At 35.1% G+C, this 17,460-nt stretch overlaps 1 protein-coding gene across 2 annotated transcripts in view; it reads left to right on the forward strand.

Annotated features, from left to right (window-relative positions):
• Positions 1-2,278: 2,278 nt before the first annotated feature.
• LOC131064891 (uncharacterized) overlaps positions 2,279-17,460 on the forward strand; it is a 158,694-nt gene continuing 143,512 nt past the window's right edge. The window contains exons 1-3 of one of the 2 annotated variants that reach the window (XM_057999218.1): positions 2,279-2,595; positions 5,688-5,749; positions 5,843-5,891. In XM_057999218.1, coding sequence (XP_057855201.1) covers positions 2,473-2,595; positions 5,688-5,749; positions 5,843-5,891 — 234 coding nt within the window. In that variant the 5' untranslated portion in view covers positions 2,279-2,472. The remainder of the gene's footprint in view (positions 2,596-5,687; positions 5,750-5,842; positions 5,892-17,460) is intronic. The other variant, XM_057999219.1, reaches the window with a different exon arrangement.

Consider the following 17,460-nt stretch of genomic DNA (forward strand, 5'->3'; position numbering starts at 1 on the left):
AAAACAAGTATATCAATCAAAACACAAGACATGATAACTTAATCAAAAGAACACTCATTGAAATGAACCTAATTCCAAAGCACATTCAATAGAGGCATAAAAACAAAGCATCTAAAAGAAAATATCATGCAAACCATATAACAATTCGGATGCTTCTTCCATGCGGCTCCATTGTTGTTCTTTCCTCTTCAATGGGTTTGTGGATCTCACCTACAAGTGCTCACACAATTGAAAGCAAAAAGCTCAAGAGTACTAGAAACGAAAATTCGGTAGTTTGATAGAAATTCGGGATTCATGAAGGATCAAGATTCAAGATTATGAAGGGATTTGATTGAAGAAAATCATCCAATTTATAGAAGAATTGGAGAAATGAACAAATTAGCATGATAGTGATTCGAATAGAAATTCAAATCAAGAATAGCAAAATTATGACATATCTATGACAAATTGCTATGCAAGGATTTATGACAATTCTATGACAAATTTCTATGTCAAGAATTTATGACATTTTATGACAAATTCTATGACAAATTCTATGACACATTTCTATGTCAAGAATTTTATGACAATTTATGACAAATTCTATGACAAATTTCTATGTCATTGCCATAAATTTAGGAGAGAAATAGGTGGAAATTGAATTTAAGAATTAAGAAATTAGGAAATTAGAGAATTAGTGAATTAATCAATAATTTTTCATTTATTAATTAATTCACTCACAAAGAGGAATAATTAGCCAATTAAATGAATATTTAATTGTAATGAGAAAACTTAGGATTAATAAATAATTTAGTAATCCTAGAGGAAGAAATGACACATTAGGTTAAATGATTAAATCATAAAACCCTAGAAGGCGAATTAGAAATGCGAGGATGACAATTAGGTCTATAATTGACTTGATCATGATTTGATTTGATAAATGACCAATGCGACAAAACGATTTGATTGATAGATGCACCAATTGACGAGGAACAATGACAAATTGATCCAAATTGACATAATTGAGACAGACAATGATTGATAGCAAAATGATCGCAAAATGACAAGATCGACAAGAGGACAAGAATCGACGACAAAATGGATTGCAAGACGACAAGATTGAAAATGACCACGATCAATGACAAATTGATCGCAAAATGACAAGATCGAACATGACAACGACTGATGACAAATCGATCGCATGATGACAAGATTGAAAAGAGGACAAAACCCTAATTAGGATTGATGATGTCCAAAATGATAAGATTGATGAGAGGACAAAACCCTAATTAGGATTGACGATGTCCAAAATGATGACAAATGAATACGCACATTGATGCGACAGGGTAAAATTAATCAAAATCATGATTGGATAATGTTATCAACAAGACCAAATTCGAAGACGAGATGATTGAAGAATGTAGAAGAATGACTCGACGTTCGCAAATAATAAAGACCAAATGCGTGACATAGGAGAAATGTTAATGCGACGCAAAAACCTAAAATGAGGCAATGCGCAAATGTTAAAGTATGACTCCGCAAGCGTTGACCATTTTTAGGTGTCTACAAACATATGTCTTAAATTTCAATATAAATGAGAGAAAACAATTTCTTCTAACTAAAATAGTAAAATAATCTTTAACACATTACAATCATATTTTCTGAACTAAAGGAACATTAAAATTACTATCATAATTAGAAACATATGACTACTACAAATCTTACATTAATTGAATTTCATAGCTAACACACAATTTAAGCCTGATATACATGTATGGTTGAAATATATCATCTTGCATAATTTAAGGAAATGGAAAGATATTTGAGAAACTTAATGCTCAATAAACCAAACAAATGATTTGTTAGGTGAAATATGTCAAGGAATGGGTTCTTATGGTTTTCAAAGATGACTAGGTAAGCACAAGGATTTGTTGAAATGGCTTAAGAAACTACGTAAAAATATGTGGAGGCTTGCTTTTAAATATATGATACTACCAGTTAACTCCCTACCCAAGCTAAAATGGGCATTTGGAATACTATAGTACAAGCATGGAATATTCAAGTTGGTCAAAGATATATCTACCTTGGAGACTTACTATTATCAAAATATTTTGTCTTTGAGAATCTCTTCCTTGGGTATATCCATTCTATGTTAATTTTTTGAAAACATAATTTTATAAATAAACAAGAACAAATTAACAATAGATAACATCAACATCATTTTCTCATTATCAATTCTAAAACTAAATACCCTGATCCCTGCATTTAATTTTTGGATATTTAATATGATCTATAATCCCACTTAGTTTAACCTAAATTAATCTATACTTAATTATTGCTTTTTATTAATAATAAGTAAAATAAAACATTTTATTTGTGTGATTGGCTGCTCTAACGAATTTGTGCAGTTTTAGGCGGAATGAAAAGGTGAGACAATCATCCTGGCGGGCAGAGACCCTTGGGCCGTAAGCAGCGGTGTTTTGAATTCCTGCAATGTCTGGCTTTGCTCCCTTCGCAAGTAATGCAGAACACCCTTTTCGACCACCAGCTCTTCAGAGGCAGCTCAACATCGGCCTAAATGTTCCCCTCAAGGCGATCCCGGCTGTGCCCCCTCCTGTATGGAAAATCTGAGAGCTCATCTACTTCCCATATTTTACTTAATATGATTGCGTTAGCAATATTTGGTTTTTATTATTCTTTTCAGGACTCTTGATACAAACTCAATCTCCAGTGTAGGGTGATTTGATGACGCCTTTTTTTTTTTGTGGAGTGGACCTAAGACGAAATGTGGTTTAGAAAACATCAGTTAGAGGGGAAAAAATGCCTCAGTAATCTCTGTTGATAATTGTCATCATAGTCTAGTCCAGCAGGTCATTCTTTAGTTTCAGTTGTCTTTATTTTGAGCTAGTCACACGCAAGGCTAAGCACAGGCTGGCGCGCTTTAGCTATCGAGTTTTTGAGTTCGGCTGGTGGAGAAGTCGCCAATCCCGAATACGCACTTGCCATCATGGTTACACTGTATTCCTCACCAATGGATTATATCTCACGGCATTAACAATCACACTATTTATACCCGGAAGCAGGGTTTTTTTACCTAATTGGCATGATTAAGGCAAACTAATTGCTATGATGATATCTGGGCCTAACCTCCCCGGACGTGCTCCTTCCCACGCTAAAAGTGATCATATTGGTAAGGGCCTAAGGATTACTAGCCGTGGATTGCAACGACGGCTAATGAGTCTATAATTTATCTATAGTGGGAAGCATTGCGACATTTTTTTTAACGAGGGTGCCAAAGACTTCCAAAGATCTTTTCTTCGAGTAAAATCACTCATACAAGTTGTTAAAGGAGTTTTTCAATGAGAAAATTCAAGTACAGATATTCCAAGCTCTTAGGAACTTAGAAGTTGCTTGGTAAGAAATATTCAAAATTATTTCGCACTGTGGACAATGCAGCATGGATGCTACTTTGAAATAACAAATAAGAACATCTGCATTTATGAAAACCTGAATTGTTTTATCTTGGCCTTATAGATCAAGTTGCAAAGCAAAGAGCCCACAAAGGGGTCAAAGTGTTCAATTACTGTTATTGGATGGACAGGAATATTGGAAGCAGCTCCTATTGGTGCATTTCAAAGTTTGTATGCATTTTTTTAATCTTTTTCCCTCTAAATAAACGGTTTATATTAAGCTTAAGAAAGGTACACAGAAACAACACAAGACAACATAATCAAGCCCCTCATGATAGCATGCGAAGTTATGAAGTTTAGATCCTCTCAATCCATTATTGACATAGAACATTACATATGACTAAGAAGCAAAGGCATCAAGTACGGGAAAGCATTATTGACATAGAACATTACATATGACTAAGAAGCAAAGGCATCAAGTACGGGAAAGCTAAAACAAGCTTATTGGGATCTGCTTGCTTTATTTTTATCCATATCTTCAAATGTGGGCACACTCATTTTATGAGCACCATTCTCGTGGAAGAAAATCTTGTGAGAAGTCATGAGATGCATGTGGGCTTTGATCTTACGTAATCGTTCACAATCGATTAATTGGAGAGGAGCATTTATGACTTTCATTTGGTTTTGAACCTTTACGATAACATCCAATTGAAAACTAGTCTCCTGTTGAAAGCAACGAATCTCTTGACTTGCCTTTGACACAAATCATTCAGAGATGAAAGGACCAATCTCTGGGTTTGAAAAGTCTAGCTTACACCCTTTAACTAGTTCTGCATCTCCCTCCCAAAAGCATTCATTTCATTATGGTTTTGTTGAACATTTTTATGCAAGGACTTAAAAAGCATGCTTTCAATTTCGAACACTTGAAAATTATCCTTCATTTCACTTTGAGTGTTTTTCAAGTTCTCATTACCCTCTAGATAGTGTCAAAGTTGCTATTATTCTAAGCTATCACGATTTCTTGTTCAACTAGATTGTAATTAGCATCAAGATCCGACAACATTAACTTCTTACCTTTCACATGTGAAGACTGACCTTTGGAAGGGTGATTTGTTTTTTCAGAGAAATGCTGATCTAGTCAAGATTGGGGAGTCAAATGAATGGCCACCTTTCCCTTGCAGTAATACCTAACAACACACTTCCGTAGTAAATTACAAGAGTCTGATAATGTTCTAAAAAAAGGTTATATGATCCCAACGCTTGCCCTAAACTTAGGAGGAAAAGATTGCCAAGACTAGTCTTCAATTTAGGCGATTTTTGAGGTGAGATTCCACAGTTTTCTTTTAGAGTTTTACACATTCACTTTGCTGGTTTATTACACAACTTAGATACATTTAAGAGATATCATATGACTGATTTTTAGCAGAATAACAGAGATTAGCAATCCTCACGAACACATCTGGATGTGGGAAAACTGGTTATAACATGAATAAAATACTTGCAAGTTTATATTAAAATCCTGGAAAAAGAAAGAATGAAATTATATTAAGGTCCATGGATAACCAAAAGTAGGTCAATGCGACTTTAGAGTACATCAGTATATGTCAGTATATGATAGATAATTCTAGGATGAAGAAATCCTAGAGAGGCCCGAAAAGGAGAAGAAACAAAAACAAACCACTAACATGCGGTCAAGAAACCACTACAAATAGCCAAGTAGGGGGAACAAGATCCCTAAAGAGCAAAGGCAATGTTTGACTTCAGTAGACACTTTTGACACTTGTTTATCAAATTTGTTCAGGCTAGGCTTTTTTTCAAGTTACTATAAATGAAACTCTATCCCATTGCATATTCACCTTTTGCTTTGAGAATGATCATTGGAAAGTTGAGCTAGATATTATGCTATTGACTTAATTTTTTTTATAATGCAACTGAAGGGAAGTGGCTTATACTGTAAAAGCAGACTCGTTTGTCTTAACATGTTCTTTCAAGAAAGTTAGAAATTGTTATGTGCATCTCAGTTAGATGCCTGTGCGTTCTGGTTTTATTGAGGTTTAAGTTTGCAGCTTGCTGGGTTATGAGGTACATATCATAATCTACATACTGTTTGATATTGCTTGAAGACTAGTTTATGCACTTCACTTTGTCTCAGACATTGGAATAGAAATGCAACTGTTTATTGGGATAAGTGTTGCCCATTTCAGTATGGTATTATTAGCTCATATATTTTTCTTGCAAGCTTTTTGGTTTAATGCGCATGCATGCAGGAATACTTGACAGCTAACTTCTGTGATGCAGGTAATGTCTGTGGCAAATCCTTATACTGTAATGAATGCTGGTCATTGTGTTAATGAGGCTAGGTACCTGCATAACTGTTAATATTAATGGCAATCTGGATTTGTAGCCATTTAATGGGGTGGATTAGAATCATTTGCATGTATTGGTATTTGCAGGGATAAAGGTGCCGACAATGCTTCAGTAGTGACCATCAATGACAGGAAAGTGAGTACCTAGTAAAGTCACCTTTTTGTTCTTGTACTTGAGGTCAACATTGTTAGCAAGTTCCGATTTACATCAAATCAACAAAAATACTAAGATATGCAGCTATTGAATCTTATTTTAGATGATTAAATTGACATACAGTGTTTATATATATATAACAATCCCCGCCCCCCAACGAACACACACATATATATCAACTACTATTAAATGTGCTATATATTTATAACTTTATTAAATGTGCTGTACACTATATATATTAACTCCTACTAAATGTACTGGAATATATATACCAACTCCTGTCTAATGTGCTTTACACTGGAATTATAATTTATATACAAACTGTTTCACAGCCCATACATACATACATATATTTATCAACTCAAAAATTCCATTTTCCATATATATATATATATATGTACATAAACAAATTCCACTGTGTATGTATGTATATATTTAGGAGCAATAGCCCATGGCATCCCATATATATCAACTCCTATTAAGTGTGCTGTATACTTGAATTATGAACAAGTTTACACCTTGTTCACAACACATATATTCCAGTGTACATCACATTTAATAGAAGTTGATATTATACAATGGTAGAACCATTTTCACTAAGACCAATATCACATTTACCAGAGTAGCTGGAAACTCCTTTGTCTCTCCCTGGGCATGCGTATCCTTGTATCCGTTCCTGTATCTGAAACGGATATGTATCCAATACAGCCTAGATACACGTCAAATAGCGTGCCCAAAAAACCTTGATTTCCAACCATGCTAGATACTATGTGATTTGATTTTTTAAAATTTGACATAAATCTTCATAAATTTGATTTTAAAAAAGTTCGTTCATGCATTTAAAAAAAAAAAATTGGTATAAACAAAATCTACACCAAATGAGAAAAACAAATGAAATGTTTTTCTATTTTAGTGACCCATTTTTGGGGTTATCTTCCAATGCAACTCTACTATTTTTGCATATTTTAAAATGTTAAATCAACTTATCATTATATATGTAGCAATTATGTGACTATATTGCTTTTGAAGTAATGAAAATCTCCTCAAATAACTTAGAAAATTGTGTTAAATATGTGTATGTGTTTTTTATGAATGACGTATCCAGCCGTATCCATATTGGAGTTCTTAAAAAATGGCCATATCCGTATCCGTATCTGTTTCCATGCAACTTTGACATTTACAATTGACCAGCATAAAAGTGATAAAATTTGAGTACCAAATAACTTAATAAATATCTTTAGACACAAATTGTACACGCATGCAATCATGTACACACACAATTTACTTTAATAAGAAGTTTTCAACATCAGAAGGAAATATAAGCATAGAGCTGCAGGTTGTGTAATTGATCTGTTATCTCTGAAGTGTAAGTACCGGCTTGAAATTAGAACATTAGAATCTGCCCTATCATAATTTATGCTTCAAATGAAAGTATTACAATTCAATTTGTGTAAAAATTAGTGTTTTCAAGTTGCACTAGAAAGGAAATGAAGACTGTAGTTTCTGAAATTCAAATAAACAAACTAGAAAATAGCTAGAATTGATAAACCACAACAAACTTGACACAAGAATTCTATTCTAGAAATCCTAGTTTTGGGAAAACTAGCTGGAAATGGCAAAAGACCAACTTTCTCTCTTTGTCTTGGCTGCAATATTTACAGAAAGCTTGGAGCATGCTACGACATTCATCCTACTGTATTCTCACTAACCACTCATTATAATTCTTCCTCAACGACCAACTGAATTCACTAATTCACACTCCTTCATTCTTATGTTTATAATTGGACTTATGTCTCATTTTTATAACAACTTTGGGAGTGTCCTCTTGTTCTCTAAAGAACTGTTCTTTGGCATTGCTCTATCTATTCTAATCCAAGAGATGAAATAGCTAGATAAGACATCGAAATTGCCACTTGTAGGCAAAATGGTTGACTGTGTGAAAAACTGCCTTTGAGAATTCTGAAATTGCTGTATAGTAAATTTGAATTCTGTAATGTCCCTTATCTGATTAACATAATTAATCTATTTCAATATACTAAAATTGATTGAGAGACTAATCATGAAGCCAGTCATTGATATTCTTCAACTTATTAGTTATTAACAAGTGCTTATTTATTTTCCAAATTAGATGATTAATTTCTTTATTCATAGTTCTTAATATAGTTATCAGACCCTGCTACTACTTCAGTTTTAAGGGAGAAGGGTCTATGTATTTTACCAAAACGCTTAGAGGACCAAATACAATAAGTTCCCTCAAAGTTTACAGATCCAAGTCCTTACCTATCTTGGGTCTATACCCTCAAGGCTTATCTTGGATCTATACCCTCAAGGCTCAAGACTTATGGGTCGCTGATCCCCACCCTATCTTGGGACTTAACCTATTGCTTGGATTTAGACTGCCCCTCTTTGGAACATCTCATTCCCATCTTCTTAAATATTGACAGTAGTAACATGATTTAGACTGTAAGTATACTAATTTTTTATGTATTATGAATATAGATGAAATTGTATGACTGTCATACATATTGCAGTCCATATTAATATTATTATTATTTTGCATAAGAACATTATCGGGCTTCATATATTAAGCTTACTTCTTAAACACGTCCCCATGCATACCACCAAGAACAAGGATGTTACTGGCTGTAACTTAATAACAGTTCTGATCTGATCTGATCTGATCCATGGTGCTGTCACTGGATGCTTTTGACTCCTTTCCTTTATATCTCTCAATGTGAGGGAGAGGTCACACCTCTTCATCATGTATACCCTTTGGCAAGAGACACACCCTTTGAAAAAGTGCAACTCTTCATTATTTCTGCCCTTTGAAAGGGACACAACCTTTCAAAATCAGATCTGCACTTCTCATTCCCAAATTATCCTCTCTTCAAATGAGTTCTCTCCTCCCTTTTATACCTCATATTTGGGGGAGTCACAACTTATCATTTCATGCCTTTTGACCATCCATTAACTTTAATCAAATCTTAATTATATTTAATTATTCTTTTATATTTTATTTTATTTTTATTTTTATTTTTATTCTTTTGTATTTTAATTTTATTATTATCATTTATTATTAAATTATATTTCAAAGTAGGGACATTACAAATTCGCCATTTGCAAAACTGCTAAGTGATAATCACATCCACAATCGCCATTGGCATTGATTCAACTGCTACCTTGTTATATGTGGTGGTTTTACCACTGGATAAAAACCACTCATTATAGGTCTAAATCTGATGAGTTTTTGGCTGTTGATGAAGAAGTTTTAAACCTGAGCCTTATGAATTGTACTTCCGCATTTCAGGAGGCCTTTGATTTCACAAAACCATAGTCGTTTAGGAGACATGAAAAGAGTTGTCACTTTCTCTTCAAGGTACAATCTTGCTTGCTTGGGTGTCCTCGCTTTGATGCCAATCTGCCTATATTTTTTTCAGTCTCGTGTCTGTGATTTTTCTTTTCATTGCGACATATTCTAACTTTTCTTATGCAACCAAGTCAAAGTTTTTTATAGAGGGTAACAATTATCCATCATTTTCTTCATTCAACATGGATGGCACATATAAGTGGACATTCTATTAATTTATTATTTACAATCTCAGGAATAAAGGTAAGTCGAACATGAAAGAATTCTCTCCAATCTTCTCCAAGATTATAAGTGTTCATATTTTAGAGGTTTGAACTTCATAGTTTGTTCTTGAATTTTCACTTTGCTCAAGTAAAAGCACACCTTGTCTCCGCCTTGAGTGGGTGCTCATGATGATGTTGGTCTTGCCTAGCCATTTGGTTTGGGACTTCACTAATTGTTCATTTTGCTGGAGATGGATTTGTTTAATCCTATGTTCCACCAAGTTTCTAGGACAAGGATGGCAGGGAATGGGGAGATGTGTTTTTTAGGTTTGATAAGGGACAACAACAAAAAAAATAGGGGAAATTTTGAGAATTTTAAATATTCATGTGATAAGGCATTCACTATATTTATTATATAACCATATTATGAATCATTAGAGCTGAATTTAGAATTCACATTAGTCGATATACAAAGTTTTCATTACCAATATGCATATACAATAAAATGAAAAGGCTGAAATGCTAAAAATACAAAATAACAAAATGTAGATTGTAGACAACTAGATCTAATGCTGCTATGCTTTTGTCTCATCTTCACCTAAATCTAAATCAAACTTTGAATCTAAGTCAGTGCCAATATTAAGGCCTGTCCCGTTCAATGAGATCACCACCAATCCCTCCTATGCCTCTTCATCAATCTATGTGGTATCTTTGAGATTGACATACCATTGTAAAGTCGGAGTTTGTTGATTGTGAAATTGCATGGTGCTATGCACAACAACTAACTTCTTGCTCATTGACAGGTAAGTCTATTTCTCTTGATAGAGTGGATGAAGTTGTATGTGGACCAATTCTTCTTTGTAGTAGAGGAATTGGCGGCCTATGAAAGGAGTCGAATGATAAGTATCTTCAATTCTCATGTAACCTTGCCATGCCATGCCCACCATCCAATAGGGTTGGATTATGCTAATGTAGCTCTCTGTACTGAATGTTGGACCACAAAGATTGACAACGGCAATCTGCTGTGTTGAAGCAAACTTGTCTCTTCAATTTTATACATCTTTCAAAGGGCGTTCATTATAAAGCGGGTTGTTCATAGTGATCCACCATTGCATTGTAATGGGATTAATATACTTTTTATATTATCCCAAAGTATGAAAGATGCCGACTACTGACTGTAGCAATCTGATTTAGTTTTTATGATTCTGATTTCTTTGGCCAGTGGTAGGGGAATTTGGTTTTATATGTTTGTTTTTGTGGTTTTATGCTTTTTTTTTGTGTTTTTGCAACATATGTGCCTTGGAATTTTGACAATGCAATTGAATAGCAATGATATAACATAAACTAATGACTGAAAATAAATTTCAAATTAACTGATTTTCTAACAGCAATTAATAAATGCCAATAAATAGTGGAATTCAACAATGATATGCCAAAATTGGCCTACCAGGATTCCGACGCCTTGCCTGGAGGGCTGCTTTATTGACTTCAATGAATCCAGATGCTGCTACAGGAGCTATCAATGTGTCCTAACTGCTCCAATGAACTTTATTCCTCTAAATGATAATTACCAAAAACAAATCTAACACAAATAGACCAAACTACTGCTGATTCCCTCATGCCCCCAAGAGACTTCAGAAAATGGTCAATTTTCCCCACTGATTTGCTCATATCTCTCTCCAAGGACTTCATAAGCCTGAATGAATGATTCTAATCTTTATTCCTAATGCTGACAATGAGATTTGTACAAAAAATCCAAAGGTAAACCCTTCAATTTATTTTTAATGAATTCCAGGCAAGGATAAGTGTGTAAAGTTATTTCAATTTTAATTAAAGAACAAGTTATGAACTATGAATGCTATATATGGATATGAGGAATTATGTCAATGTCTAATAATTCTGATTTTTATCTGCAGGTCTGAAGGAAAGAGATCATTTAATATTTTCTATGTCTTCTCTAAACGAATTCAATTGGCATATATATCATTTAGGCAACCGGTCAATTGGTGTATTGACCGGTCATGCCTTTTAGGCATGACCAATCAATGCACCCATTGATCGGTGCCTTTACAATTATACCATTAACACAATGCTGATTATCGGTTCAAAAACCCCCGATAGCATATTGTAATATCATAATATAATGACTGATCAATTTAATGAATTGGTTCATATAAACACCGATGATTCAAAGTGCACGATGTATATAATCCAACCGGTGCATTTGCTAACCAATGTTAATGCCAAATGAACCGGTGTATTCATTAAACCCGATAACAAATATGCCCGATATAATTAAGCCCGATAACAGATGTGAATCGGTGCCAATGTTTATGCACCCGATAGCAAGTATGTATCGGTGAATTTAACCCGATAACTTATAGCATTTAATATGCTATCAGGTTAATACCCCGATAGCATATTAATGCCAATTAACAATTGACATTAATATGCTATCGGGTTGTTAGCCCGATAGCATAATGATAAGCAATGTTTGTACAATCCAATAATCATATGCAATATAAATCAGACATGAAGCATGTAGATAAATAACAGAACAAGGAAGGTTAGGAAGATCTTATCTTGCATAAGCTACCATGCATTAACACTCCCTCTTAGCTTTGGAAGATAGATAAGGCAACCTGCATCACATTTCCTTTTCATAACTAAGATAATGTCAGTCAGCAAAAATCATTTATACATGAGAAGTACCATCAAGACATATGATACAAAATAGAAGAACATCACCTGAGCATGTGACATAAAGTATTATTTTAACATGTGATAAAAGTAAGAGAATCATCACTTGATCATGTGAGAAATCACCAAAACATGTGATTTGTAAGATTCATCAAGATATCACCTAACACGTTATATCAGTATTGCCTAACATGCAATACTTAAGGATAAGTCTATGAGAAAGGTTAGTTTCTCATCATATCCAAGTTGTGATAAGTGCAATAACATTTATAAATGTTTATCACAACATAGTCATGGCACATCCATGACTTACCAGAGATCCAACATGATCAGTGGTTGAGATATCACCTACACGTGATATCAGTATTGCCTAACACGCAATACAAGGATAACCATATGAGAAGTGCTTAAGTTCTCATCATATCCAAGTTGTGATAATGCAATAACATTTGTACAAATGTTGTATCACAACATAGTCATGGCACATCCATGACTTACCAGTGATCCAACATGATTACTGGTTTGACTATCATAAGATCATCACCTTATGATGTCTACATACAATTGTTCAGTATCTGAGAGATCGTCACCTCTTAGATATGAATACAGGTGGCAAGAAGCCAAGAGATAGTCCAAACATGACAAAGAAGTTTACACCTTAAACATCTTAAATATATGTAAGTATAGATTACAAAGCAGATTACCTTTCTATCATACCTAAACCCTTTGTGAAGTGATCAACCTTCACTCTGGAAAGTGGTTTGGTCAGAATATCTGCAGTCTGATCTCCTGTACACACATATTCTAACTTTATCACATTCCTGTCAACCATATCTCGTACATAGTGATATGGAATCTCAATATGTTTGGACTTGTCATGAAATACTGGATTTACAGAGAGTTTTATATAGCTTTGATTATCACACTGAATGACTGTAGGTTTCATAGGTTCTCCAAATAATCCCACGAGCAATTTCCTTAGCCATACTGCTTCTCGGGCAGCCATTGAAGCTGCAATATATTCAGCCTCTGTGCAACTCTGAGCTACTGAAGATTGTTTTCTGCTAATCCAGGATATCATGGCTGACCCTAAACTGAAGCAGCACCCTGAAGTGCTCTTTCTGTCAGTCACACTGCCAGCCCAATCTGAATCTGTAAATCCATGTAGATCTATGTCAACCTTTTCATATTTAAGACCAAGCTTTAGGGTACCTTGTAGATATCTCATTATATGCTTTACTGCAACCAGGTGTATCTCCTTAGGTTCACACATGAACTGACTTAAGGCATTAACAGCATAGCAGATATCTAGCCTTGTATTTACTAGATACATTAGGGACCCAATCATCTGCCTGTATTGAGTGGGGTCAGTAGGTCTTGATTCTGCTGCTGCTTCTTTAAGTTTATGGAAGTTGGTTTCCATAGGAGAGGTCATGGGTCTGCAGTTTAGCATTCCAAATCTTGTCAATATGTCCAAGGTGTACTTCCCTTGGTTCAGTACAATATTATCAGAATTTTGCCATACTTCCAATCCTAGGAAGTAATGAAGAAGCCCCAAGTCTTTCATATCAAATTCTGTGGATAGATCTTTCTTGCATTGATCTATTAGGTGATCATCTCCTGTGATTAATAAGTCATCAACATATAAAATTAATATTAACATATCACCTTTATTTCTTTTGAGGTAGAGATTAGGATCTGCATCATTCTTAGAGAAACCCAGCTTTGAGAGATAGGTGTCAATTCTTTCATACCAGGCTCTGGGAGCCTGTTTGAGCCCATAAAGTGCTTTCTTGAGTCTACACACATGAGACTTTGCATCATGAATTTCAAACCCTTCAGGTTGCTCTAAGTAGACTTCTTCCACGATCTCGCCATTTAGGAATGCTGTCTTAACATCCATCTGATGTACCTTCCACCCCTTTGCTGCTGCAATGGCTAGGACAACTCTTACTGATGTGTACCTGGCAACAGATGCAAATGTTTCTTCGTAATCTATTCCTTCCTTCTGTGAGAACCCTCTAGCTACAAATCTGGCCTTGTGTTTTTCAATACTGCCATCTACAGCATGCTTGATTTTAAACAACCATTTAGAAGACACAACAGACTTCTTGGTTGGCCTAGGAACAATCTCCCAAACATCATTCTTCATAATGGACTGATATTCTTCAGTCATGGCATCTATCCATACTTGATGTTTGAGTGCATCTGAAACATTGTTAGGTTCAGCTTTAGAGAGATCATTCATAAGTGCAACATAGTTGATGAATTTATTAGGCCTCTTGCTTTCCCTGAAGGTTCCTGAAGGAGCAGTGAACTTGTGAGCTTCTGCTATAGTTTTGGTGGCCCATAGTGGTTTTTTCTTGCGATTATCTATAGGTGGGTCTTGTGTTTCACTTATAGTTTCTTCAAGATACTCCCTCTGAAGCTCAGGAGTAGGATTATGAATTTCAGGTTCTATTGTATTTCGGGCCCTTTTGAAGGCTAAATCTTCTTCGAAGATTACATCCCTACTGAGTTCAATATTTCTCTGCCCTTTTACATAGATTCTGTAGGCTTTAGAAGTTTCACTGTATCCTACAAGTATTCCCCTTTTCCAGAGGGTTCTAGTTTTAGTCTTTTCTCTTTAGGTACATGAATATAGACCGGACACCCAAATATCCTAAGATGGCCGATATCTGGTTTTGTCTTGGTAAAGACTTCCTCAGGAGTTTTATCTTCAAGGTGTGAATGAGGACATCTATTTTGTATGTACACAGCAGTGTTAGTTGCTTCTGCCCAAAGGTTCAAGTTTAGATTTTGATCTAGTATCATGGCTTTGGCAGCTTCTACTATGGTCCTATTTTTCCTTTCAGCTACTCCATTTTGTTGTGGATTATAAGGTATTGTCAACTCCCTCTTAATCCCAAAATTTTTACAAAAGTCTTTAAATAGTCCTGATGTGTATTCCCCCCCATTGTCAGTTCTTAAGGTTTTAATTTTGTTTTCAGAGAGATTTTCTGTTAATGTTTTAAACTCTTTAAACCTACTTAGGATCTCTTCTGATTCTTTACATTTCAGAAAGTAGATCCACGTCTTCCTAGAGTAGTCATCAACAAAAATTACATAGTACAAAAATCCCCCTAGCGAGGGTACGGACATAGGTCCACATACATCAGAATGAATTAACTCCAAAACTTTGCTAGTTTTCCTAGTACTATTCTGAAATGCATTTTTGGTATTTTTACCTAAGGCACACCCTTTGCATGCCTCTGAATGATATTGCTTCAACTTAGGTAGACCTGTGACAAGGTTTCCCATGGTTGACAAAGCTCTATAATTCAGATGGCCTAATCTCCTGTGCCATACTTCATTTGCATTAGTTGCTTCATGGATCAATGCTAGATTGGGCTCTGTACATAGGTCATACAAATAGCCTTGTCTTTGACCAATGACCTTAGCGTCTTTGATGGAGGATCTCTTTGGCCAAGCCAACACCTTGTTTTCCATGAAGGTCACTCTGTATCCTTGATCTTCTAGTGCTGATATGGAGATTAGATTTCTTTTGATGCCCGGAACATATAGTACTTCTTCAAGTCGTAGTGACATGCCTGTCTTCAATTTGATGGTGCAGGTTCCAATTCCTCTGACTGGATGTGAAGAATTGTCTCCGATGGTTACTTCCTCATCATCTTTCTCTATCATGGAGTCTAGTATTTCTCTAAAGCCGGTGATGTGTTTGGATGAACCACTGTCGATCACCCATGAGTTAGATTTGTTTGAAGCATGGCTTGTAAGTGCTGAGTAGAGGACATAGTTCTCGGAGTCATTTTCTCTTCTAGATTCCTCACTTTTGCAAATGTGGCTTGCTTCCCTTTTTCCGGACAGTTTGCAACATAGTGTCCGAATTTGTCACACCTATAACATTGAACATGTGATAGGTCTTTCTTAGAAGTGTTCTTGCCTTGTTTAGCTTTTCTTTTCCTGAATTGCTTCTTTTTGTACTTCTTATTGATGTTTGTATTTAGGACTTGCAAGTCTTCATCTATATTCTTCTGTTTTATTCCTACCTTGTTCAATCTGGATTCTTCTTGTAGACAGTCATCTCTTAGTCTTTCAAACTTAGGATATTTGGACCTAGCACTGATGCCTTGGACGAATGTGTTCCATCCACTAGGCAATCCATCTAGAGCAATGAGTGTTAACTCTTTGCTTTGGATGTCATATCCAAGGGAAGCTAGGTCATCTCTTAGGCTTGATATCCTCATGAAGTAGGAGTTAATTGTCTCTCCTTTGTTCATATTGATATGGTTGATCTCTCGTTTTAATGCCAGAGTACGACTTGCATTTGATATCTCAAATGTCCTTTCAAGTGCCTTGAACATTTTATAAGCCGTCTCCTGCTTTCTAATGATGGGCATTATATTATTTCTTACCCCATCCACTATTATTTTAATAGCCTTATCATTTCCCTCGATCCATGTGGATTTCTCGGTTTCATCTTCTGGTTGTGCACCTTCAGTTTGGACATATGAATCAACTTTGTTTTCTCTTAAAATCATTTTGATTCTAAACTTCCAAGCTGAAAAATCTTCGCTACCTCCGAGTCTATCTTCGAATCTGATAGCGTTGGCCATTATGGAAATGTGATGTAGTTTGTAACTTAGTCCTTGAATTTTATCAAAATTGAATAGCCTTAGGTTCGATTACCTTGGCTCTGATACCATGTAAAGTTATTTCAATTTTAATTAAAGAACAAGTTATGAACTATGAATGCTATATATGGATATGAGGAATTATGTCAATGTCTAATAATTCTGATTTTTATCTGCAGGTCTGAAGGAAAGAGATCATTTAATATTTTCTATGTCTTCTCCAAACGAATTCAATTGGCATATATATCATTTAGGCAACCGGTCAATTGGTGTATTGACTGGTCATGCCTTTTAGGCATGACCAATCAATGCACCCATTGATCGGTGCCTTTACAATTATACCATTAACACAATGCTGATTATCGGTTCAAAAACCCCCGATAGCATATTGTAATATCATAATATAATGACTGATCAATTTAATGAATCGGTTCATATAAACATCGATGATTCAAAGTGCATGATGTATATAATCCAACCGGTGCATTTGTTAACCAATGTTAATGCCAAATGAAGCGGTGTATTCATTAAACCCGATAACAAATATGCCCGATATAATTAAGCCCGATAACAGATGTGAATCGGTGCCAATGTTTATGCACCCGATAGCAAGTATGTATCGGTGAATTTAACCCGATAACTTATAG

Source organism: Cryptomeria japonica, chromosome 5 (genome assembly GCF_030272615.1).
Source record: "Cryptomeria japonica chromosome 5, Sugi_1.0, whole genome shotgun sequence".
NCBI classification, from domain to species: domain Eukaryota; kingdom Viridiplantae; phylum Streptophyta; class Pinopsida; order Cupressales; family Cupressaceae; genus Cryptomeria; species Cryptomeria japonica.